Raw genomic sequence first — 27,117 nt, 5'->3', positions numbered from 1 at the left:
TAAGGAAGACAATGGAGAGGATAATGGAATACTTTTTCTGGCCTGTCATGCATAAGAACATGAGCCAGTTTTCCTGTGCATGTCATGTATGTCAAATGTCAGGAAAGCTTAACGAGTGCTTCAAGGAAGCACCCTTATGTTTGGTACAAGTGCGAGGAGAACCCTTCAGCAAGGTAATGATCGACATTGTGTGACCTTTACCAAGGACAAAAAAAGGTCACGAATATATGTTAACCTTGATGTGTCCAGAAACAAGTGACCCAAAAGCCATACCCTTCAAGAACATCAGTACCAATATAATTACCGAGAAGTTACTAGACCTTTTCACTAAGTTTGATATTCCAGAAATCGTTCAAAGTGACCGAGGAGCAAATTTCATATCAAAACTGATTAAGGACGTAAGAAAACTGTTGGATGTGAAACAACAACTATAATCTGCTTATCATCTGGGGACCCAAGGTGCATTGAAGAGGTTTCATCAAACTCTGAAAAGTATGTTAACGAAGTTCTGCAACGAAACGGGGAATGAATGGGACATCGGACTATCGTTGATGTTGTTTGAGGTACGTAATGCTTATCAAGAAAGCATGGGAGGTAGACTGAATGGAATAGTATTTGGACGAGATGTACAAGGACCGATTAAAATGTTGGCAGGAAAAGGGAAAGATCAAGAAGAAACATAAGGAGAAAATGTCAAGGATTTGAGGAAGAGTATCATCGAGTTATGGAAATTTTCCTTGGATTGTGTGAAAGTGAGACAAGGATGAATGAAGAAAAAGTTTGGTACAAAGAATATGAACAGACAGGTTGCAGTAGGATGTCAGGTATTGGTCTATTCGTTGAAAAGTAGATTCCTTCTCGCCAACGAGTTCCAAGAACCATTACGGATTTTTGAGAAGGGCAGCGACCGGATCTGCATTATCGGGATACCAGGTAAAAGGAAAAATCTGAGGAAGGCCATATTAACTTTGAAACCAATTCTTCAAGGACCAGATTTCAACAAGAAATTCCTTATCCAAGTGGATGCGTCAGATAATGGGATTGGAACCATCTTATTACAAGAAAATAAGGAACAATTTCTTCACCCTGTGTGTTTTATGTTGTCGAAGCTGAAGAAACATCAGCGAGCCTACTCGACAGTTGAAAAGGAACTGCTAGCACTAGTCTCATCGATAAACAAGATTGAGGTCTAAGTGAATCGACCACAGAATGAGATTACGGTGTATTCGGATCATAATCCTTTAAATTTTATTAATAAGATGAAAAATAATAATAAAAGGTTAACTAGGTGGTCATTATGTTTGCTACCATGTTGTATTAATGTAAAGCATATATCAGGTAAAGATAATGTGGTTGCAGATTATTTATCTCGGGTTGAATCTATGGATTTGGCCCGAAAAACATAATATTTTTTGAGGAGCTATCTTACCAAGCTGGTCTAGTGTAGAGTAAATTTTATTTATGTTTTCATATGTGCATAAAAGAGTTGAATAGCCAGCTCTCAAGATAAGTTCCTCTCATGTACGTATCAGTTTGTTATGTAAATTACGTAAGACTATCGTCGTCAATTCCATTGTCGTCTTCGTTCGAGTTAGTATGTGTAAATTTACGTTATTTTTTCAAGAATTACCTTATTATTTTCTGTATTTTGTTAAGAGGGCTTACGGAATCTATTTAAGAGTGTTATATGATCCATACGAGATATGAACGAGGGATTATGTAAATGTTTTTTTATATTTTTATGAGGTATTGCATTATGTTTGTGAGAAAATACGCAATTCTTATATTTGCCACGTGTTTTGGAAGGTTCTCGAAAACCCTAGTGTTAGATTTTATCTTTTTTTTTTTTTTTCAAGGACAAAGGTGGGCAGAGCTAGCTGAGAGAGAGTCGTTTCAGTGTGCGTTGGTATACGTCTGAGAGTTACCTGAAAGCAAGGTTCGCCCCCCCATAATTTTTATCTAGTTGATAACTCTGGTGGTGCTAGAAGCCGGCTATTAGAATATTCAAGAAGTAGCTAATTCATATACTGTATAAGCACCCCCAGGGATGCGTGGGCTGAAGAGAAACAGCCGTCCGGTGAGAGGGCCAAAGTTAATTCCCTCTCTCTCTCCAAGGGCCTCTAGAGTGTCCTCTCCAAAGTGTTTTTGTGCCCCAAAGTAAATCATGTTTTGAAATCATACGAAAGAAGTCAAAGGGGATTTTAAATTTATGTGTTGTGGTGAGTGTTGGTATTGTGTAAATTTTTGTGACTGAACATGTGCAAGTAAAATATGTGAAGTTAGTAAGTTTATCAGTTACTTTATGTAAGTTCTTGAAGAGTTTAAGCATTAGAGTGTAATTATTTCTTTTGTCTTAGTCTAAGGTTATATTGAGATTTAATTTCAAGTTAAGTGATTATATAGTTTTTAGTGTAAACATTATTTTTTTCTTAATTTAAGTTTTGTTTGGACTTAATATTTTGAGTGATTTCTTTTTTTTTTTTTTAAATTCTTTTCAAAGAGTTGTAATTAATATAGAATATATTTATTTTTGTAAAGGGTATATTATTTCAAGCACCAGTGTTTATTTCTAACTCGCTCGTATCCTGTTAATGAATCGAAATATGTAGCTGTTTGAATAGATCAAAATAATAATTACCCTGTTTAGTTTTGAGTGTACTTAAGAGACCTTTGGATATTCAGTGTTTTTATGTATTTCTGTCTGGGAGTTACATAATCTTTTCAGAGCAAGAGTATTAATATTTTCAAGGGTAAAAGATTTAATGTAAAAACAAACAGTTGAGTTTAGAACTCAAGAGGGTCATGTAGCTTGCCAGCCGTAATATATATAATATTATACCTTTAGTTTCCAGAATTGGGACCATGGTATTATATATATATATATATATATATATATATATATATATATATATATATATATATATATATATATATATATTTCTACCTCATACTTGGGATCGAACGCTAGCCCCTTCTAATGAAAGGCCAGGTCGAAACCAACCATGCCACGAGAGGCCATTAAAAGATATCGGAACTTGACGCTACCCAGCTGTCCTAGGATTTACCTGGCGAGACATCAGTCTCTTGCCAGCGAGTTTTACCCGATATCCCGGCCCACCACGTGACACAATTGGTAGTAATTCATTCAAATTACCCCTAATGAGTCAATATGGATAAATATCAACACAACATCGTGTTCAAATAGAAATAAATTTCTTCCTCATACTTGGGATCGAACGCTAGCCCCTTCTAATGAAAGGCCAGGTCGAAACCAACCATGCCACAAGAGGCCATTAAAAGATATCGGAACCTGACGCTACCCAGCTGTCCGAGGATTTACATGGCGAGACATCAGTCTCTTACCAGCGAGTTTTACCCGATATCCCGGCCCACCACGTGACACAATTGGTAGTAATTCATTCAAATTACCCCTAATGAGTCAATATGGATAAATATCAACACAACATCGTGTTCAAATAGAAATAAATTTCTACCTCATACTTGGGATCGAACGCTAGCCCCTTCTAATGAAAGGCCAGGTCGAAACCAACCATGCCACGAGAGGCCATTAAAAGATATCGGAACCTGACGCTACCCAGCTGTCCGAGGATTTACCTGGCGAGACATCAGTCTCTTACCAGCGAGTTTTACCCGATATCCCGGCCCACCACATGACACAATTGGTAGTAATTCATTCAAATTACCCCTAATGAGTCAATATGGATAAATATCAACACAACATCGTGTTCAAATAGAAATAAATTTCTACCTCATACTTGGGATCGAACGCTAGCCCCTTCTAATGAAAGGCCAGGTCGAAACCAACCATGCCACGAGAGGCCAGCGTTCGATTCCAAGTATGAGGTAGAAATTTATTTCTATTTGAACACGATGTTGTGTTGATAATTATCCATATTGACTCATTAGGGGTAATTTGTATGAGGACAGAGAAAAATATGTAAGGAATAGGACAGACTATTCGGCGTATGTGTAGGCATAGGGAAAATTAGACATAACCAGAGAGAGGGACCCCAAAGGACCCCATAACTTTCTAGCGGTAGTATCTCAATGGGTGGTCGGTGCCCTGGGTATATATATATATATATATATATATATATATATATATATATATATATATATATATATATATATATATACTGTATATTACGTACTTAGGACGGACAGTAACTGTTTTCCCAGGACATAACACCGATATTAAACGGAGGATAAACAAGGGATGGAGAGGTTTTAGTAAACAAAATGTAAAATACCACTTTCTAAAGAGGGAAGTATTTATTCAGAGTGTCCTTACTAACTTGTGCATCAGAAACTTGGATCATTAGAATCTTAGAGGCCTTAGAACATAAGCTGGTTAGAACACATTGAGCTATGGAAAGAATAATGATGGGAATAACAGAAAAAACCATCATGTATACGAGAGAAAACTAAAGTAAATCCTAACGATATGTAAGAAAAACAAATGGACAGGAGCAGGACCTATAATGACAGTGACAGATAACAGACAGACATTAAGAATAACAGAAAGGGTTCTTAGAGTATGCAATAGAAGCAGGTAAGGAAGAGAAGACGATGAATTGACGACCAAGAAAATTTTCGCATATGGACGGGCATAGAATGACCATAAACACACGGGAATAGAAGGACTATATATATATATATATATATATATATATATATATATATATATATATATATATATATATATATATATATATCCTTACGAAGCTGGTCTTCATGAGAGTAGAATATTTTATACATGCATTTTATTTGTGTAGTTAAGATTGATTGATTGATTTGAGGTTTTTTGGCATCCTGACATCTAAGGTCATTGACGCCGTGTGTATTTAAGAGATGTATAGCCAGCTCGTAAGGTGAATGCCACTCAGGTAGGATTAAGTAATGTATTTGAATTACATAAGACTTTCATCACTCCTTTAGTTGTATTTTCATTCAGTTCTGTAAATGTAAATTTACGTTATTTTAAAGAATTAAATGTTCATTTCACGTAGTTTTGTTAGGAAGTCTTATGTAACTTTTTAAAAGGTATGCTGTATGACACACACCCTAGGGATTGCATCATGTTTCCATGTGTTTGGATGTTCCACGAAGGTTATCGACTAAAAATTATTCTTATTTTTTAATGTTTTGAGAGGAGGTGGGCAGAGATAGCCGAGAGAGTTGCCTCGCCATGCAACGATAGTACCTCTTCTTCAAATTACTAAGTTGGCAACCTTACGCCGCTAGAGCCATGCCCTCATGCCATGAGAATCATTTACAAGAAGTTACTAGAATGAATTAAATTAATATATAAGGACATAGCAATGCAGAGGAGACAGAAGAGATCCTGCCTAACCCAGAGAAGAGCCATTGTCCGACAGTCCTCTCCAGCATCTATCCAGCTTAGTGTTTCCTCTGAAACGTGCATAGTGTATCCTCTCAAACCTGAATAATGATTTCTCTCCAACGTATACCGTGTATAATGTTGTTCAAGCGTTGGTGATATTATTGAGTGATTAATTAAAAGTGAAGTTTGTTAATTTAAGTACATTTTATAGTATAAATTTTAGTAACTTGCCCCGTGAGATCAGATTAAACAGTGAAGTAGATTTGATTTTACTTAAACCTTCGGTAACCATGTGTGAGCCTAAGGACAATAGAGCAACAGTTGGTATATGTGATTTTGAATTTGATTTATTATCTAGTGTTTAAGTGTCAACTTTTTCAACAATTGTCAAAAGAAAATATTTTTATAAATTAATTTCTAGGGAAACAAGTGAATGTATAATTCTTTAAAGAGTCAGTTCGTCTTAGTCTAAGGTCTAGTCCGAATTTACTATTTCAAGTGATTTAATTTTGGTGTTAATTTTGAATTGTTAATTTATTATAGAATATATCTATTCTTGTAAAGTGTGTATTATTTCGATCAGCAATGCTAATTCCAGTACTTTGCTCATATCCCCTTACTAAGAACCGAAATAATAGGTTGATTTAAGAATAGTTCTGGTTAAAAGTAAAGTAATCACCCAGTTTTGTTTTGCGTATAAAGTAAAAAGACCTTTTAGATATTCAGTGTTCATATATATTATAGTCTGGGAGTTGTGTATTATTCTCAGAGCTTGGAGTTTTTCTATTATGAATCAGATTATGTAATATAAAACAGTTGAGTTTGGGAGCTCGGGAACTTACGTAATTTTCTAGTCATAATATATATATATATATATATATATATATATATATATATATATATATATATCATCATAATTGTCATCTCCTCTTACACCTATTAACGCAAAGGGCCTCGATTAGATTTCGCCAGTCGTCTCTATCTTGAGCTTTTAAGTCAATACTTCTCCATTCATCATCTCCTACTTCGCGCATCATCGTCCTCAGCCATGTTGGTCTGGGTCTTCCAACTCTTTTAGTGCCTTGTGGAGCCCAGCTGAACGTTTGATGAAATAATCTCTCTTGGGGAGTGCGAAGCGCATGGCCAAGCCATCTCCATCTACCCCTTACCATGATCTCATCCACATATGGCACTCGAGTAATCTCTCTTATAGTTTCACTTCTAATCCTGTCCTGCCACTTAACACCCAATATCCTTCTGAGGGCTTTGTTCTCAAAATTCCTTAAGCATATTGGAGATCTTTTCATTGTCATACCATGACAATGTCCATAGAGTAACACCAATCTCACTGAAATAATATATAGTCTGATTTTTATATGTAATTTCAGGCGATTTGATTTCCAAATTTTACTTAACCTAGCCATTGCCTGATGTGCTTTTTTTCAATCTTTCACTAAAGTCTAATTCTAAAGACTTTGTATTGGAGATCATAGTTCCTAAAATTATTCTACCTGATTATTACTTTCTCCTTCCAATGATATTTCATCTCCCATTCCCTATTCCATTCTCATCATCTCTGTGTAATATTTCAAGCATTCTGGTAAGCAAGCATTGCAAATCCTGTGGTGTTCTGCTAACAGCATCATCAGCATACTCTAGGTCTGTTAGATTCCCATCACAAATCCAGTTCAATCCTTTTCCACCATCTCCGACTATTCAACACTTTACAAAATCCATGAGGAGGATAAACAACATAGGTGACAATACATTCCCTTGGAGTACTCTGCTGTTCACTGGAAATTCATTTGATAAGACCATTAACATTAACTTTGAATTTGCTATGCTCTTGAACAAACTTAATCAAATTTACATATTTTAGAGGAATTCCATAATAAGAGCAGACCTTTCCATAGTCCACAAATGCCATCAAAAGTGGATTTCTATATTCTACGCATTGCTGTACCACATGTCTCAAAATAGAAATTTGGTCAGTGCAACTGCTACCTCTTCTAAATCCTGCTTGTTCATCTCAGCTTTTCATCAATCTTTCTCTCCAGTCTCTTTAGAATAAACATACTATATATTTTCATAACAACTGACGTAAGTGTTATGCCTCTGTAATTTTTGTAATCAGTCAGGTTTCCTTTTTTTTGCCATTTTCACCAACATTCCTAACTCCCATTCATGAGGTTTTGTCTCTTCATGCCGCATTCTACAAAATAATCTTGTAAGTACTCTGGTAGTCATTTCATTTTCTTCCTGTATCATCTCGGGAGTTATTTCATCGTAACCAACACACAGAATTCATTCATGGGGACATCAAGGTCTAAATCAACTCCAGGTATATCAATCATTATTCCCTTCATATCTCTTATTCATAACCTCACTAAAGTGTCCCAACCAACATTGTCTTCCTTCATCATCTGTTGCTATAACAGAGCCATCTCTGTTTATGATGGGTATATGCTTTTTCTTTTCCCCAGTTGAGATTTCATTAATAATTGTATGCATGATTCTTACACCATAGTCACTTCCTGAATTCATAGCTTTGTCAGCCTCATCTCTTTTACTGTCTAAATATTCTCTCCAGTTGTGGAGGATTATTTTTTGTTTTATTTTTATTTTATCGTTTGCCAAATCCTGTGTGAGAGAGAGAGAGAGAGAGAGAGAGAGAGAGAGAGAGAGAGAGAGAGAGAGAGAGAGAGAGAGAGAGAGAGAGAGAGAGAGAGGTAGTTAGTGTAGGCCTATCGATTGTTTGTGGTGAGAAAGACTGTTGGTATAAATGAGATTGTTTGTTTATGTTTTTAGTTAGGTTACGACAGTGGTGAATGTCTTGGGTGAATGCTTATTTTGATTTGACTGCTGCTCGATTCAGTTGTGTTTGAATGCTGGATTTTACCTTATTTAATCATTTTTCGACCAGCGTGGAAGTTATTATATATTTCAACAGCCGTGATTCCTCCTTTGGAGAGTTATTTTTTGAAACTGGATTTATTGTTGCTGACCAGGCCTGTAATAAAGGATTGTATTTAGACTGTGCTATTCGATTGCTCATCCGTTGATGACCTGGCCTGTGGATTTGGATTGATGATGATGATGATGATAAGGATGATGATTACTGCTTACAAAATCAGCGAGGCAGTTGTGGCAAATTGTCACACAGTTTAAACTATTAAAGCTGTGATAGTAGTAGTTGTGCCATTAAAGACAGTTGGCTTAGTGAATGACTACTGAAGTGTTTTTTTACTTATCTTGCGGAGTGTTAGTGAACACACGCAATATATATGTTTGTGGATTTGAAGTTAAGGTTGTGGTTAATTTAATTCTAAGTTTTGTTAGGTGTTGTTTTTTTGGTTGGTTTATTTGAATGGTAGCCTAATAAGTTTTTTTTTACAGTGTTCAAGTTTACAATTAGTTTTAAGTGATTATTTTGGTTGTGGATGGTTTGTGATAAGTATTCTAATTTTGATAAATATAGTTTTAAGGTTATGGTTGGTTTTTATGTCCTTTTTGTTCAAGAGTCCAGTTTATGATTAAGTAAGGGGAAAGTATGTGTTGAGGAGACCATTGTCAGTAAGTAAGATTCAAGGGTGTGGGGGTTGTTTTTGCAACATCCCGCCACACAGTCATTCATGGCTTTTCTTTTGCCCTCACTGTCAGTACTGGAATACTTAGGATAATGTACACTTAGATTCAAAAGTCCGCCGACACTAAGGAGGAATCGCTCGTCAGAGGTCTCTAGTGTTACCATGACAAAACAAATAAAGAGTTGGTCTTCTTACTACTTCTTAGGAAATGGGCGGAACCTTATCCAAGCCCAGCGAACGCTGGGAAATATTACAAATCGAGTTGCCATATTTCATACTGTGGTATCATTTGTCTCTCGAGTATTCACTACAAATACACAAAACACACACACACACACACATACACACACACATACACACACACATATATATATATATATATATATATATATATATATATATATATATATATATATATATATACAATTATTTTTACTATTCTTTTGAGGAGCCCAGTAGACACTTTCAATGGATGGGTAGGTGGGGGGGGGGGTGGATTACTCCTCCCCCGGGCAGTCCGACACTCAAAAATTTGAGGAAATAAGGAAATCATTTGTATTTCAGGGGTTGTAAATGAAAATTCTTGATACATCTTGTAAAATATTGCATCATTACCCCAATCTAATTTGGTAACCGTTAATGTTTTAGGAAATACAGTATTGCTAACCTAATTCATTATTAGTTTGTTTGTTGTAGCTAGTAGCAGCAGTATAAAGTAGCCGTTGTTGCTAGAAGGTTGGTTAGTATCGAAAGTTAAGTATTAACTTTGCATAGAAAATAATCAATGATGGATATAGTAAATACTGATGACGGCATAGCACTTTGAATACAATTAGAGTTTACTTAATTGATTCGAAAATGAGTTGTATTAGGTAAATGAGACCACTACATTTTAGCAAAACCTTTGAGAAATTTGCTTTATTGATAAATCATATATAAAGGTTTCTTGTTCTTAAAACGAAATAATTTTCCGAGATTTTGTAATGAAAGTAAGAAATACTAATTTTCTCATAATGCATTCTCCTATAATTTGCCGAAAAAATTTAAGCGTAGGTGGCATAAGCAAAAAATTATTTATTATAATAATAATCTGCTTGTAGGTTATCACTGATTATATAATCACTGGTATCTTTATCTTGAGAAAATTACGTAGCTTGGGGATCAAACCTACTTCTTATTATGTTGATTCAAGTCCCCTTGATAAAGTTCCTATTTGTGTTCCTTTCATTTATTCTTTATTCATTTATTTGTTAAACATCCTCGGTATTTTTAAAATTAATGACCTGCGCCGGTATTCTTCTTAGGCAGTCAATTTTAGTTTCTCACTATCCCTCCAGAAAAGAAATCTCTCCCGAGCGGCAGCATGAAACACCTTCACTTGACCATTCCAACTTGGAACCTTTCGAAATTTGTGAAGCCAAAACAAGATATTCTTAGCTCTATTCAGAAATAAGGCATTTTGAGCACTATTTCATTCAGATTTTTTTATACAATTTATATCACATTCCTTTATAATTATTCCAGTTAACGAGAATATCTTGGTTGATTTTCAAGCAAACGGGCAAATTGTCCTACAGAGCACTTTCGTAATGAGCATATTAACTGGAAAACTTATGGGTATATGTAGGGCTACAGAAGACAATGATCTACAGTAACTAAATAGTATAACTTCCAGCCTGACAAATGTTGGTATAAGGATTCTTACTAACGAATCCTTCAAACATTCAAGAGACAATAACTCTCTAATTACAGCTATTTTTGTTCCGAAATCTACCATTATTTAGATCAGCATTCAAATCTAACAAAATAATTCCGTTATCTCTACTCTGTTATAACGATCTCTAATTTTGCCATAGCGAATGGAAGCTCCTGTGATACAGATTGAGTTAGGACACAGCAAAGATTTTATTGTATATATTTAAAATTTCAGTTTAAATGCCAATATTAACCAATCATGGCCACGAATATGAATGGCTTGGGAAATATTTTACTGTAAAATATCCTTATGTATTACAAAATGTTGCTATCTATGAATATCTGAAGGCCGAGGAAATTCTTTAGGTATCAATCTAACATTTTAAAAATACCGATGAGTTTTTGGAAGTATAATATAGTAATTTTTATTGGAAACAGTGTAATATTAAGGGAAAATTTCTTTTGATAGGCATGAATGCCTAAAAATAAATTTATATGGTGACCGATTACTATATTAACTACTGTAATCTCTCTCTCTCTCTCACTCTCTCTCTCTCTCTCTCTCTCTCTGAATGTCCTCAAGGCCTGTAAAAGTCATTTATAGTGTTTTTATGAATATGTTATTGCATCGAGCCATAAATGAAACTTGAACAGGACTAATGTCGGATCTCCGAACAATCTAATGTAGCTGCTAACGGAAGGAATTGTTAAGCTATGATACTCCATTAATTTCTACATGCTTTTACAGATTCTACACACACACACACACACACACACACACACACACACACACATATATATATATATATATATATATATATATATATATATATATATATATATATATATATATATATACACACACACACACACACACACACACACACACACACACACACATATATATATATATATATATATATATAATGTATGTGTTTTGTGCGTTTGTATTGGAGAGTCGAGATGTCAAATGATACCACAGTATGAAGTATGGCCACTCGATTTGTAATATTTCCCGTGTTCGCTGAGGTTGGACAAGGCTCCGCCCATTTCCTAAGAAGTAGTAAGAAGACCAACTCTTTATTTATTTTGTCATGGTAACACTAGAGACCTCTGACGAGCGATTTCCCCTTGGTGTCGGCGGACTTTTGAATCTAAGTGTACCTTGTATTATTCATTACTTCCTCGAAAACCTTCAACAATCAATTTCTGTCTTTGTCACCTTTTTATAGTATCCCTAGTATCATTTGATATCCATGGCTTTCTCCTTGTAACTGCGTGTCCCAAGACTTCACTACCAAGTCATGTATATATGTTCTTGCTATCACACCATTCTTCATTGATTGTCTGTTCTTCGTCTCTTAAGGTCTCTAAGACTGCAAATCGATTCCTACATTACAGTGCAAATGTTTCTCAGTTTCGTGAGATACTACCACTAGAGAGTTATGGGGTCCTTTGACTTGCCAGACAGTACTACATAGGACCCTTCTCTCTGGTTATGGTTCTTTCCCTTTGCCTACACAGACACCGAATAGTCTGGCCTATTCTTTACAGATTCTCCTCTGTCTTCATACACCTGACAACACCGAAATTGCCAAACAATTCTTCTTCTCTCAAGAGGTTAACTACTGTACTCTTAATTGTTCAGTGGCTACTTTCCTCCTGGTAAGGGTAGAAGAGACTCTTCAGCTATGGTAAGCAGCTCTTCTAGGAGAAGGACACTTCAAAATCAAACCATTGTTCTTTAGTCTTGGGTAAATGCCATAGCCTCTGTACCATGGTCTTCCACTGTCTTGGGTTAGAGTTCTCTTGCTTGAGGGTACACTCGGGCACACTGTTCTATATAGTTTCTCTTCGTCTTGTTTTGTTAAAGTTATTATAGTTTATATAGGAAATATTTATTTTGATATTGTTACTATTCTTAAAATATTTAATTTTTCCTTATTTCCTTTCCTCGCTGGGCTATATTCCTCTGGGCTTAAAGCATTCTGCTTTTCCAACTAGGGTTGTAGCGTAGCATTTAATAATAATAATAATAATAATAATAATAATAATACCATTTTATTTTTTCATAGTAGAATTCCTTTGATTTTCTTGGATATTGTCATTGTCATTATTGAATTTGTTTTTATAGTCTTCCTTGTCCTGATCACACTAAACAGACAATTGTCTCCGCAAAACAAACTTTCCCCTTACGTTATCATAAACTGGACTCTTAGACAAAAAGGACATAAAAACAAAACATAACCTAAATACTATATTTCTGACAAACTAAAACGCTTAGCCCAAAACCATCCACAATCAAAATACTTGAAACTAATTATAAACTTAATAAATATACAATAAACTAACACCATTCACATAAAAAACCTTACAAACTTAAAATTAAACTGCACACCAACACCAAAATATGTATGTTTATATAATATATATCATGGACACCAACACTGACGTCCACACAAAGCCGAATTGTCTTTCATGGCACACTACCACAGCTTTGTGGTTAACAATCCACTGTGTGGTAATTTGCCACAACTACCTCTCTGATTGAGGTCGTGGTTATCATCATCATCATCATCATCATCATCAGCAATCAGAAGTTCATTCGGTCTGGGTCATCAACAATTATGTAATTCAGAGTAGCTGTATCAACTTTCTTATCATTAGCCAGGTCGTCAATAATCAATTACACAAAAAAAAAACTCTCCAAAGGATGAAATATGGCCTGCAAATGAAAAACACGAACACTCCTAGCTAACTAAAGTATCGCACTATAATCGAAGATAAATAATAAACTTTCTATTATTCAGAATTACTCCTAGCAAAGATAAATAAATTGTACTTACTGTCGAAATAAACAAAACACTTCCACGCTGGTAAAATAATAATAATAATAATAGTAATAATAATGATAATAATAATAATAATAGTAGCAGTCCAGCATTCACAAAAACAACTGCCTCTAGCTGCAGTCAAATCAATATAATCATTCACCCAAGACATGCATCACTCTCCTAACCTAGCTAAAATCATAAACAAACAATCTCAATTTTACCAACAGTTTCTCACAACAAGCAATTGTTACACTAACTACCTTTCGCTTGCTGACACTCTCTCTCTCTCTCTCTCTCTCTCTCTCTCTCTCTCTCTCTCTCTCTCTCTCTCTCTCTCTGGATTTGGCAAACAACAAAAAATAAATAAAAATAAAACAAAAACTAATCCTCCACATTGTAATCTCCAGTTAGACTTAGAGTCATCCAGCTGAGGCCCAGCTTTGCCATCAACTTTCTCCTACGTTATGATAAATACGAAACTGATTATTCGGGCAACAGAATAGTACATAAGTTTCCTATAATTAAACCCTGTTATATCGAGACTTATCTACATTTTCTATTTCAAATGATATGGTTTTAATAGCTTTAATATTTTGTAAACCAAAGGTACAGAAGGGAAGATCACGTCATAAAATTAGTCTATAAAGCATTTAACATGAAAAGGAAGTAACGAACAAGGTTTAAATGTAGGAGTTCTGAAATTAAATTGCTGAACATCATTGCTTTGACAATAAAAATAGTCTCAGTTGTATATGAAATTATACTTATGTGTTCGGAATGTTTTCATAAAGGTAACAAAGAATCAACTGAAATTCATGCCAATGAACAGCGTGGAAGTAGTAGGTTCTATAATAACACTCTAATGTTCTCATCTCCTACAGGGAGGGAAGGCACTTGACCCAAACAAGTATGCCACGAAGAAGACCATCGCCCAAGGAATGCTGGATATTGCCTTGTTAACGGCGAATGCCTCCCAGCTCAAGTATGTTCTTCAAGTGGGCAAAAGTTACGAGTTTTACTCAGTCATGCTGGGACTCATCATAACTTCTCTCGTATTACAGGTAAATACCTTAACTGTCTTGTTAGTGTGTAATTCATTGCTTATTTTAAAAAATACGCCTGCACGCGCGCGCGCGTGCACACACACACGTATATATATATATATATATATATATATATATATATATATATATATATATATATATATATATATATATATATATATATATATATATATATATATAAATTTAAATTGTTATTCATTTTTTGGTGTCATGAAATTTAAATGATTTCGTTGTAAATCAGCACAGAGTTCGATATATTTTTCACAGAGACGCATACACGGAGAGTAGTATGACACATGGATATGAGATAAAGGAATTGTGCATAGAGTTGGTAATGTAATTGCTTTTCATGCTGCAGATACAGATTTAAGTTTTTTATTTGAATATCAAGAAGGTTTACCACCATAAGTCCCTTGCGCTATAGTATAGGGGACAGCACCCAAGTACATACAGCGCATACAGCTGTTTTCTTCATAAAAATATTGTATGATGCTAGGGATAATTCTATGCTTGGAATGCATTTCTAGTATTTTTTCCAAAATGGCCGCCAAGATGGCCCAAACGGAAAATTATGTATATATCGAGGAAAACTACAAGGGAAAGGATTTGTTCAAAACACTTTTCTATACCAGAACACAGTTGTGTGCAGTTTATTTGCAAATTGTACTAATATAATGTTAAATTGTTGAATTGTCCAATTAAGCGTTCATTCTACCAAAACAAAAGAGTTACTCACTCTATTATAGCTTGAGTTAACTAATGTGGAGCCAGGTGAACATACCTGGCTCTTAATGTGTATGGCTTCAAAGCTGTGTTTGATGTGAGAGGGTTTTCACTGTCTTTTTATTTTTTTTTATTTTTTTGTGGACATGTACCAACAGAGTTAACCTATGTTTGTAATGTATGTGCCAGGTATGTAGACCTGATAAATGAACTTCTCAATCAACTATTCGTCATCCTTTGTATATTCTTCTTAGCACCCAAGTCATCCCAAAGAAGCTAAAACATCTGAATCTGAAGTCTGGAATACTCTCCAGCAAGATGATTTTCCTTTCCTTGCCAAACATTGAGTTACATTGAAGCGTGACAGACCATGAAGGCCCCAAAATGCCCGTATCTTTTCTAAGTCCAAGGAAGAATACACTTGTTACAAACATCGTATCAGAGGAAAAAAATTTTATCACTAAAGTGAAAGTACAAATACATCAGTGTCAGGTGAGGATGTATATACATACATACATACATATATATATATATATATATATATATATATATATATATATATATATATATATATGCATGTCCTAAGTCTTGTATGGAAAATGTGTAGAAGTATGTGTTTTATACAGTGAGATTGATGTCCATTTTAAGAGTACTATGACTGTCATAAATAGTTGTGCACGAACACCGAACTCTGTTATAGGTGACGTGTGTTAAGTCTGATAGGTGACATATTCTTAGCCTAACGGTGAGAGTATACTTCCATCACAGTGGAGATTTCCACAAAATCTAACAATTCAGCATACTGACAGACCAACAATGTATGATTTGCTCAGAAGGAGTGGCAGTACCACTCGAGCACTCACAAGAACAATATGGTACTCTGAGAGTTATATTGCTATGCATAGTGTAATCACGAACCTTCTGTAATAAAAGGAAAAAAATTCCATATACCGATGTGACATTATTTGTAGACATGGGACATAATTGGTGTCAGGTGAAAGAATAAGTTTTATTGTGTATGCTGTGAGCAAAGTTGTTCTTAAAGCCGGTGAAATGAAAGTTTAAGATGCCTAGACATACGAGGACTAACATAGCAGACACTGCTGCTATGGGAGGTGAAAACAAGGGAGCAGTTGGTTATAGTGATGTTGATGAATAATGTAGACGAGAGCAATGAACGCAGGGCTTAGAAAATAGGTTAGATAACCTAACCGAGCTAATGAATAAATTATTAGTTGAACGAGAAGAGGAGCGGTGTGCAACCACAGCATATCCAACGTACATAAATGAAGTTCAAACGCACACAACTGAAAGCAAACATGCACAGCAGTGTGAAGATACATTAAGCGTCGTAGTTCAAAAATTGCCAGAACTCCAGGCAAGTGTTAAGCCTTTTGAGGATCAACAGCCTAATGAAGGGTTTCAATCGATCGAAGTATTTTTGAGAGACTTTGAAGTAGCCACATATGGGTGGTCAGAAAGAGAAAAAGCAATACAAGTAATTAGATTGCTGAAAGATGCTCTGGCAATGGAGGTAGTGTGTTGGCCACAAGACAGTTTAAGAGGTTATATTGAAATAAAACGACGTTTAATTGAGAAATAAGCCTTACCCCATGCCAGGAAAGGACACATGAAAGAGAACTATCTACCAAAAATTCGAGATGGTGAGTCAGTTCTCAGTTTTGCAACTCGTATTTTTCAAGGTTGTGATTTGTTTGCTACACGAAGTGCCAGTCTCCCAGAAGGTGATAAAAAAGCAACTGCCTAAAATCATATTCACAGATTAGTTAACCTTTATTTATTTGGTTATTTGTTCAGTGACAATCACTCATTAGCAGAAGTAGTGATGGCCATATAAAACAATTTAGACAGTTTGCCAGAAGAAAAAATGACCCAGAATAATTGCCCCGATTCCGGAAAGGTGGCAGCCATGAGAACATATGCAATTAGGAGCAGCCATCAACCCCCAAATTGAAGAAGGGGAGATCGAAGTCAGCAGGCGAGAAGAGTGTAGGGGAGAAGGGCACCAGCGAGTGGAGAGCCTCACCCAAGGATACCCCACTGTTACACTTGTCAGACCTGCGGTCATCTATCTCGAAAGTGCCTAATAAAAACTGCTAAGGGCGGGCGGGCTGTGGCACACGCACACCGCCCCCTGCTCAATATCCGAGAGAAAGGAGGCCTAGGAACGGGGAAACAAGGGAGATGCCCCCCCCCCACCATGTCAGCAGAAGCAGCAGTCAAAGAAGTGACTACGATGGAGCAGGAACTGGCACCTCCCCCAACCTCACCCCCGCAGCACTAGAGACAGGAGCAGGGGGCAGCGGTATTGCAAGCAAGGTCGTTGGCCCGTGCCGGACATATTTGGACCATAATGGGCAGCTCAGAATTTTAGCAGTCAGGATTGTCCTACCAGATAAGTCCATTTGAGCGCTGATCGACACAGAAGCCAGCGTTTCACTTCTTGAACAAAGAATTTCATCAAACCCACCACAATCAGCAGCCCCATCGTTTTCGACACACCTGGAGGATATGAACTACAGGCAAGGCATACAACGATCGTTAACTTTAAGGTGGATCTGTAAAGTTTACACATGAGTTTCTGTATCGGAAGCCAGAATGATTCCTATTAAATTTTATAAGGTGCATATTGATGTGGTAGGACCATTTCCTACTGGTATAACACAACCCGATGTATATGTGGATGCATTCACTTCTTACCCACATACTTACACAATGTTGGATAAATCAGCAAATTCATTATGCCAGGCGCTGTGCTCTTTACTTACTAGGTTTTGTTGCCCGAAAATTTTGATAAGTGATAATGGTCTCGAGTTTATAAATAAGGTGGTGAAATCAGTCATGGACTTAATGAAAGCTGAACACTTCTCACTGACTGCATATAGGCCTTCAGCTAATGGCTTGGTGGAATCTCATAATAGGGACTTGGTGCGAATTTTATGTTACTTAGTGGCTGATGACCCCCTTCATAGGCAAGCCATGCTTCTTTCAGCTGAGCTAGCATTGAACATTGCATATAATGCCTCGCTCAAGGACACGCCTGTCTTATTAGCATATGTATAGTCAAAAGCAAATGTCCTGTCGTCTCCAGCCCCCCTCTGTCACCCCCAATATCTATGGATTCCAGAATTTCAGGTGTAGAAGAGTTTGGTTTTTTTGGGGGGGAGGCAACGGGCAGGGGGAGGACGATGGTGGGCTAGGGAAGTACTTGTTAGAGCAGTAAAGTGTGTCATGGTAGGCGAACCACGAAACATTATGGATGAACGTAAATTCAGTATAATTTCTCTTGATCTTAATTCTATCATTATAATGATTCTAACTTATAATTATATGGTATATTTGTTGTGTTATTTGTTATGCCATTCTCACGAACACCTTGTTAACAAAAAATATCGATGTTTTGTTTGGAAATATATTATGACCCGACTGGAATTAGGATGGCCACTTCGAAACCACACCTGTAAAATTATCTGTGGGCAATCGTGTGTATTTGCAACAGTTACAACCTAGGAAGCACAAACTAGAGCCAGCGTTTTTCGTCTGTACCGAGTAAAGATGGTTAAGTCTAACACAGTAGTGATACAAAACATTATCAAGTACACATACATGTGGTTCTGGAAGAGGTGGTTTTGATAAATGTCAATCAGAGGTTTTTTTTTTTTTTTTTTTTTTTTTTTTTTGACCAGACCTCATTTCTTCTCTTGACGTGTTCTAAATAAAATTGATGATAAAATTGTGTGCCTATGTTGGTGCTTAATGTAGAAATAAAGTACGATGATAATTTTGCAGAATGTAGCAATGCACACGCCATACTGCTGAGTGAACATAAAAACAACCAGAGAGAGGTTAAAGAGGTCAGGTGTGATCCGTCAGTCGGATGCTGTATCATTGATGTATTTATATGATTCCTGGTTGCTGGGACCGGGGCGGTTCCTGAAGGGAAAGTGGGTATGGGATTAAAGTTCAGCCTCGAGGAGAGGCAGTGTTCGAGAATGTGTAGATGTGAATCCCTAATACTTAGAATTATAAGAGAAGGGCGGGAAGATGGATGGATTTTTCGAGGTAATCGGCTAGTGCCCACCGACTGATAGTTACAAATGTAGTGTAGTAGTGATTTTAAAGATGGCAAAACGGTTGTGGCGAGTTGTGTTGCTAAATTGTGCCGTAAATCAGGACAAGTAAAATCGAGGGATGAAGGAATATCTATTCCTACCCCTATCCCGCCTCAATGGCAGTATTGCCGCAACCAGAGGGAGGTTATTGATGAGGTTGTGTAATACTTATGTTAATAGGACTCTGTTTCATAGTTGTAGAGGTCATAAGAAGAAATGAGTGGAACTATTTTACAGATGTTTTGCACATTTTTACAAAAAAAAATTTATTTATTTATTCCTTTTTTTTTGTGGAAGATGTCTAATTTTTTGGAGATTTCCATGTATATAGTTTATGTTGCATTTCTGTCTATTACGTACCAGAATATACAAAGAATGACGAATAGTTGATTGAGAAGTTCATTTATCATGTCTACATACCTGGCACATACATTACAAACATAGGTAATATCCTAAGTTTTGTATGAAAGATATGTAGAAGTATGTGTTTTAAACAGTGAGATGATGGACCTTTTTAAGAGTAATATGACTGTCATAAATGGTTGTGCGCGATCACTGAACTCTGTTATAGGTGACGTGTGTTAAAGTCTAATAGGTAACGTATTGTAAGCCTATTAGTGAGAGCATATTTCCATCACAGAGAAGATTTCCACAAAATCTAACAATTAAGCATATAGACGGACCAACAATGTATGATTTGCTCAGAATGAGTGGCAGTACCGCTCGAGCGCTCACAAAAACAATATGGTACTCTGAGTAATATCACTAATATCACTGTGTATAGTGTATTCATAAACCCTTTATAATAAAGTGAAAAAAATCTCAAGTGCCAATGTCTCATTATCCGTCGACATTGGACACACACACGCATATATATATATATATATATATATATATATATATATATATATATATATATATATATATATATATATATATATATATATATATATATATATATATATATATATATATATATATATATATATATATATATATATATATATATATATATATATATATATATATATATATATATATATATATATATATATATATATATATATATATATATATATATATATATATATATATATATATATATATATATATATATATATATATATATATATATATATATATATATGTATATATATAATTATATAATTATATATATACATATATATATATATATATATATATATATATATATACATATATTTTTTTTTGGGGGGGGGGGCTCAAGCCATGTCGTCCTGATGGAAGTATCTTAAAGTAGCTTCCTAAGGGATATATGTACTACAGTGATATTCCCAGAGAATTTTACCTTTAGGTATCCAGAATTCTAACTCCTGGCGCAAATATCCTCAAATTTTCTCTCAAGGATATCGCATGATATCAGAGGACGTATTCTTGACATGGCACATAGCAATCTGCACCCCTAATAGCGTTTACGTTTCTAGGAGGTGTGGCAGAATAGAAGGGGAGCCGTATCAAGGTTACCCCCGTTCTCGTACTACTATTGAGTATGATAACAGCGCCACCTCCACGATGGCGGACACTCCTTATTTTGTAGCGATTTCGCTCGGTGGTATTCCCCGTTGATATAACTTTTCGATCGTTTTACAAGGATTATGATTATGCTTTCTCTATCTTCTTCCGCCTCTGGAAAGTTGAGTATCGGGTCTTTACTCTGAGTATATTTTAGTTCCTGTTTCACAATGAAATTAGAGTAATTTATTGTGCCTAAGAGCTAGGCCAGTTACTGGAGGCGCCATGGGCGCCGTCGTTCGTTAGGCATGTGTTATTTAGTTAGCAGAACGACTTCCAGTTTTAAATAGCATTATTTAATTATTTCAATTATTTAGCTATTAAGGCAATTATACTCGTAAAGATTTTGATAATGTGCATAATTTTCCTTTTCCATGTCGATCGTATAGTTAGTTTCGGTGATTTAGGTAACCGAGATCTCAACTAGCCTAGGTAACCTAACCTAGGCATTTTATTATACACTCAGACATTTCCGCGGTTACCCTCGTGTTTTGTTTTTTCAATTCAAGTGGAGACTGATACCTCCTAGAATTATTTGAAACATTACACGTCTCCATGGAGATTTAAGGGTAATCTCTTTTCCCTCTGAGTGTAGCTTCAGGCTACAACCCTAGTGGCTGTGCCATGAATTTTCTTCAGACATGACTAGCCTAGGATTTTTCCAGTCTCTTCCCTTAAACCGCTGGTTGTGGTATACCAGCAGGTTTTGGGATTCAGTCAGAATCCCAGAGTATTTAGTCTTATGTTGGCGACCTGTCGGCAGGGTGAATGGGTTGTAGGATACCATCATTCCCCTGCCGGCTAGGCTGCCGGAATTGGAAGCTAGCCCTCCCTAGCCGCACTTGAAGTAGTGGTAGGATACCATCTTCTCCTTGCGACTAGAAGACTAGTCCTGTGCCGCAGTCCCCTAGGCTGAAAAGTAGTATTCTTCTTTTGCCTAGGATGGCGGGGCACTGGAACTCTGTTTCTCCCTTGTTGAGAGGAGGTGGCAATGACGCCATCCCCTTTACTGTATCAGCAATCTCTAGGTTGGAGAACCGAGACTCTCCTGTCACCTAGGATTCTGCCGATACTGAAACAGAGTTTTTTTAAGAGGTGGTATGATTTACAATTTTGCCAGTTCCTTTCACACGCTATACAAGACCCTGTTCCCTACCCCTCTGTCCACTTTGTATGGCCGAGCCATTGTCTTTCATTGGGCCGGCCTCTTGCAACCTTACCGTTGCCGGTGGGTTGCCGGAGCCGGCCAGACTCCCTCTCTAAGACCTCTGTCCGGCTGCCGGTAGCTATGCTAGCTGCAGGCAGCCATGACGACTGTCAGCAGCCATGTTGAATGTCAGTAACCATATGTTTTTCAACTGCCGCCGACCATGATGGTGGCTGGCGGCAATGCATTCTGCTGACAGCCACATCATCTGTCGGCAACTATGGTCTCTGACGGTAGCTGATGACTGCTGGCAGCTAAGATGGCTGCCGGTAACTGGCGGCTGCCGGCAGCCATGATGGCTGTGAGTGGGAAGTCCCTTCTGTCCCCAAGGCTCTTCAGTTCTCCCTTGGACTGCTATCCACAGGTTCTGTTGCCGTAATACCGCCAGCCAGGCCGGCGCAGATAAGTGCTGACTCAGATGGCAGCACACCGACTGTACTGATACTGCTGGAGGCTAGCCTGCCGGCAGTGTATTGGCGGCATCTTGCCGGGAATAGTACTGTAGCTGGATGGAAGCCTGAATGGTACATTCTCCCCTTCCATTAGAACCTTCTTTCTGGAAAAAGACAGTAAAATTAGACTTTTACATCCTTAATTACTGTATACATACACAGTAAAGGAGTAGCCTTTACTCCATGCTATCTCTCTCTCTCTAGCTAGTATACTGGATATGCTGGCAAGACCTAGCTATGCCGGCAACATGCCAGCTGAACTACAGTATATGTTATACAGGTAGCCAGTATATCTGCAGTACAGAATATACTGCATATAGAAAACTAGTATATATTCTATACTAGTAGTTATTTCCAATATATCTTGGATATCCCTACACAGGCATTTGCTGAACCAAATCCCATATTGAATGAATATAATTTTTTCAATATCCTGATTCGAAATCAGTATTCGGATTATCCTACAATATTAAATAGCTTCAAGGCAGGGGTATTACACTCCTAACCCTTAAAGGGTAGAGCTTTTATCCTTGAGTCTCCCTGGTCAGGAAACTCTATAATTTAATATTGTAAGGAAGACTACGGCAAATAGGCTGAGTGGGATACACAAATATATGTCTTTATTTTCCCTAGTCCAGCCGGCTTCATGCCAGCTGGACCGTACTGTCAAATGCTGCTTCAAAGGCAGCATACTGACTGAACTACAATACATGATTGTAAAGTAGCTAGTAATTTACAATATAGACTTACTGCAAATAGAAAACTACAGTACCATTATGCAGTAGTAATTTCTAACATACCGTGGGTACCTTTGTGCGAGCATTCTGCTGGTACCGCTCCTATATTGAAAGAATAATATTTCTTCAATATTCTGATTGAGAATAAGTCATCCTGACCCCACAGTATTAACAATAAAAAGGGACAGTGAATTGGTACTTCTCTACCCCTAGGGGTAAGAGCCCTTCTACTTGGAGTTCCTTGATAGAGGAATCTCCATATAGTTAATACCGAGGGGAGGTAACAGCATTTGCTTACGGGGGTACACAAATGTGTGTCTCCTACTATCCCTCTTTAGCTTAGTATCCTAAGCTATTCTGTCATAGATGACCTTTGCATGTTGATTATCAGGGAGATAATCCTTTGTATGCTCTTTTGGTTTTCCTTTCTTTACAGGAGGAACACCAGATACCTTGTGCTGCAGTCTTCTGCAAGGCCAAGAGTAAGTATTTTTACGGTCATAATACTTGCAGGTTTCATGCCCCCTGCAGTATTATTTCCGGATCCCTACATTATTGGAACCCGCAGATTTGCAATATATGTCGGACATTAATGTCCGAAGGTTTCGAGAATCCCAAGTTTACATAGACTAGGGATACAGCTCAATATAAATTACGCAACTAGGTGAGAGGCTTCCAGAAAATCTCTCCGGGACCTTACCTACCTAATGATAGGATGCGTAAACTACTATTTCCGAAAGCAAGTAAGGAAATAGTAGTACCTCAGACGCCAACTACATCCCCTGACAGCCAGATAACCTTTGGGAATGAGGGCAAGAAGTGCCCCAGGGTAGAAGAGGAAAATGTCATGTCGGAATTTCCTCCGCCTATGCCGGCTCTAGAGCCATCGACGTCGACATCTTCGTCTTCTACCCCTCTATTAGATAGAATGGAACAATTATGTATCCAACTGAATAATCAAATAGAGGTTTAGTAAACAAAACGAAAAGCAGGAAGTAAAACGCAAGATAGAACCTCGCAAAGTTTCTCTTGTCGCTTCCCAAGGGTCATTCAAACGACCCATGGATCAAGACCTACCAACATGCTCCCAAACCAATCCTGGAGGTTTGCAGAGCTGATGCCGATTTTAAATGGCAAACTCTACATCTCAGAGAAAATGGGTGCTGTTCCTTTGGACAAAATTCAATTTTGGCCAAGATTTGATGCTTTCCCTAATTGTTTGGTCCGACTGAGGTATGAACCAAAGTCAAGAAAAGGAACGGAATCAAAGGAGGTCATGATTCTCGACCATGATAAGGCACAGGCTATCCTCTCAGGTAGCCTGAAAATGGCGGGTTATTCAGAGTCAAAGGTATTCTCACTGAATAACAGATACCCTTCCTTTCTTGCTCCTGCTTCAATCTCATTCCCCTTTATGGGGAAGGCATTTACATCTGTTGCCAAAGCAGTGGAGGCGGGTAAGCCATGTCCTGCACTCAAGGAGTGCAAGCCTCTGTCACCAGCTTTTCCCAGACAGGAAAAGGACTGGAAGTCCATTTAACCTTTTCAGTAGGAAGATTAGACCAGGATGTCGCAAGTCGACAATTTAATGAATGTCTCCCTAAATTATCTGAGTTGCTCTTGTATAATGAACAAGAGACAAAGGGGAGACTTGCAGCCTCCCTTTCTCCACAAAACTACATAGAGTTGTGTTCAACCTACCAAAATACCCCAGACATGCTCATGGGCCTAGCCAAAATGCATATGGCTACCTTAGTGAAGGACCTTTACGCCTTTATGAAGGCTAGGAGAGCATGTAGAGAGTTTGTGTTCGCTGCTGCAACAGTGAAACACGAAACAAGGAAGCTAATATCTTCCAACATCTGGGGTAAAGACCTCTTCCCACACGAGGTAGTTAGGAAAGTGATTAAGAACGCCACCATGGAGAACATAAGTCTTCTCCAAAAGTGGGGCATCCTTTCAAAGAGAAAATCTTCCATGGTTGTAGGTCCCCAAACTAAAAAGAAGACGGGAAATGCTGGAAATATCCGGGCTGCTCAACAACATCCCACTATTCCAGTGACCACGGTGCCACAGGCAGGTGGTCAAAAGTTTAAACCTACTGACTATTCGAAGCATGAAGATGCTTCTGCTAGGGGGAACGTTCCTTCAGGATCATCGAACCTTCTATCCTTGGGTCCAAGGCCTATTCAGGATGGGACTTTGATGAGAAATTGAATGTCTCCACCATCATTTCCTTACCTTCTCCTACAATCCAAAACCCTCCTGGAGAAGTATACCTGAGAGCTCTAGAGCATACAGGTGGTAAGAAAACTATAGTCCATCAAGTTCCAGGGAAGGCTGTTTTGTGTTCACGAGAAGGACTCAAGAAATCTCTGAGTTATTCAGAACTTGTCGCCACTCAACAAGTTAATAGAAAACAGCAAGTCCAGAATGTTAATCCTTCCGAACATATGGACCTTGTTCCAAATAGGGGTGTTCGTAGTCTTGTCAGACCTGAAAGTTGTCCTGTGGCAACTTCCAGTCAATCACCCCTTCCCTCCTATCTAGAATTCATGTTACAGATAGTAACATACATCCTAGGAAAGACAAGTGTCGGACTAGACACAGTCCTAAAAATCTTCATAGGATTGGCAGACTTAGTCACGTTAAAACCAAGCCTAGAAATGATTCAGGCATTAATGTACCTTGACGAGAGGCTGGGGTGGGCAGCACCCGAAGTGGCTGGTCGATGTGCATCCAAAGAAATGACCTGGTTCCCGGGACATCACGGATGCAAGATAAGCTTCTAGAAGTCTCGACACTCTCCAGCTCAAGGGTTTCAATCGCTGAAAAACCATTGAAGCCCGCAGTCACATCAACTCTCCTTTCCCTTGGGAATATAAAAGGAGGTCGCGAGGTCTGTCAAGAGACTCAGGTAATCAGTCAGATTTCCAAGACGCTAACAGGGAGAAGCGCTAAACTCTCCACAGTTCGTAATAGTGACAGACCTAGTGCTAAGAGCACAGCGGAAGGATGCGTTAAGAGCCTGGAGAAAATATGCATCAAACACTTGAAGATATAAAAAAAGACCGATATCGGTCCTTCTTTAATCGCTTCTCTAACAAAAATTAAAGCACGAAAGTCCCAAGACTCTGCTGGTTCTATCATGAGTGGGGAAGCTCCCTCCACACAGATCAGACTTCTTACGACTGATCTGGGACACCGAAGTGATAATGAGACGTCACAATCGATAATGCTAAAGAACGTCTCATACAGTCTAGGTGAAGTTAACCATCTCTTTCTTAAAGGGATGGCACCTGTCAGCAGTTCATATACAATTGATCCACAATGTGACAGTGGATGCTCTATTTCGATTCAAGCCGATAGAGTTGAAATGGTCCATGGACGCAGACGTATTCCCTTCCAGATGGGAACAAGTCCCGGAACTGCAGATCGACCTCTTCATCACGAGCGTCTTCAAGAAACTACCTCGATATGTAGCCCCATACGAGGATCCTCTTGTGGGGTTGATAGACGACATGTCTCTGGTATGGAAGGGATGGACTCAGGTATGCCTGTTCATCCCATTCAATCCCCTGCTGAAGGTCCTCAACAGGCTCAGATACTTCTAAGGGGCAGTAGCTCTTTTGGCTCCCAGATAGCCTAAGAGCAATCTGTCCTCTTTAATGAAGGAACTGAAGATGAGGCTGGTCCTAGTTCTGAGCCTAGGTCTATTTCAGAAGGTTCAGAAATTAACTGCCTTCGTTTTATCACAGAGAACCCAAAC

General features: G+C 37.6%; 1 protein-coding gene across 3 annotated transcripts in view; it reads left to right on the top strand.

Annotated features, from left to right (window-relative positions):
• Positions 1 to 27,117, top strand: part of LOC137652554 (ninjurin-1-like) — an 83,418-nt gene that overhangs the window by 12,332 nt on the left and 43,969 nt on the right. For all 3 annotated transcript variants that reach the window (XM_068386042.1, XM_068386044.1, XM_068386043.1), the window contains exon 2: positions 14,363 to 14,542. In XM_068386042.1, coding sequence (XP_068242143.1) covers positions 14,363 to 14,542 — 180 coding nt within the window. The remainder of the gene's footprint in view (positions 1 to 14,362; positions 14,543 to 27,117) is intronic.

Source organism: Palaemon carinicauda, chromosome 13 (assembly GCF_036898095.1).
Source record: "Palaemon carinicauda isolate YSFRI2023 chromosome 13, ASM3689809v2, whole genome shotgun sequence".
Classification (NCBI taxonomy): Eukaryota; Metazoa; Arthropoda; class Malacostraca; order Decapoda; family Palaemonidae; genus Palaemon; species Palaemon carinicauda.
Note: the sequence above shows the minus strand (reverse complement) of the source record. Positions and strands in the feature narration are given on the sequence as shown.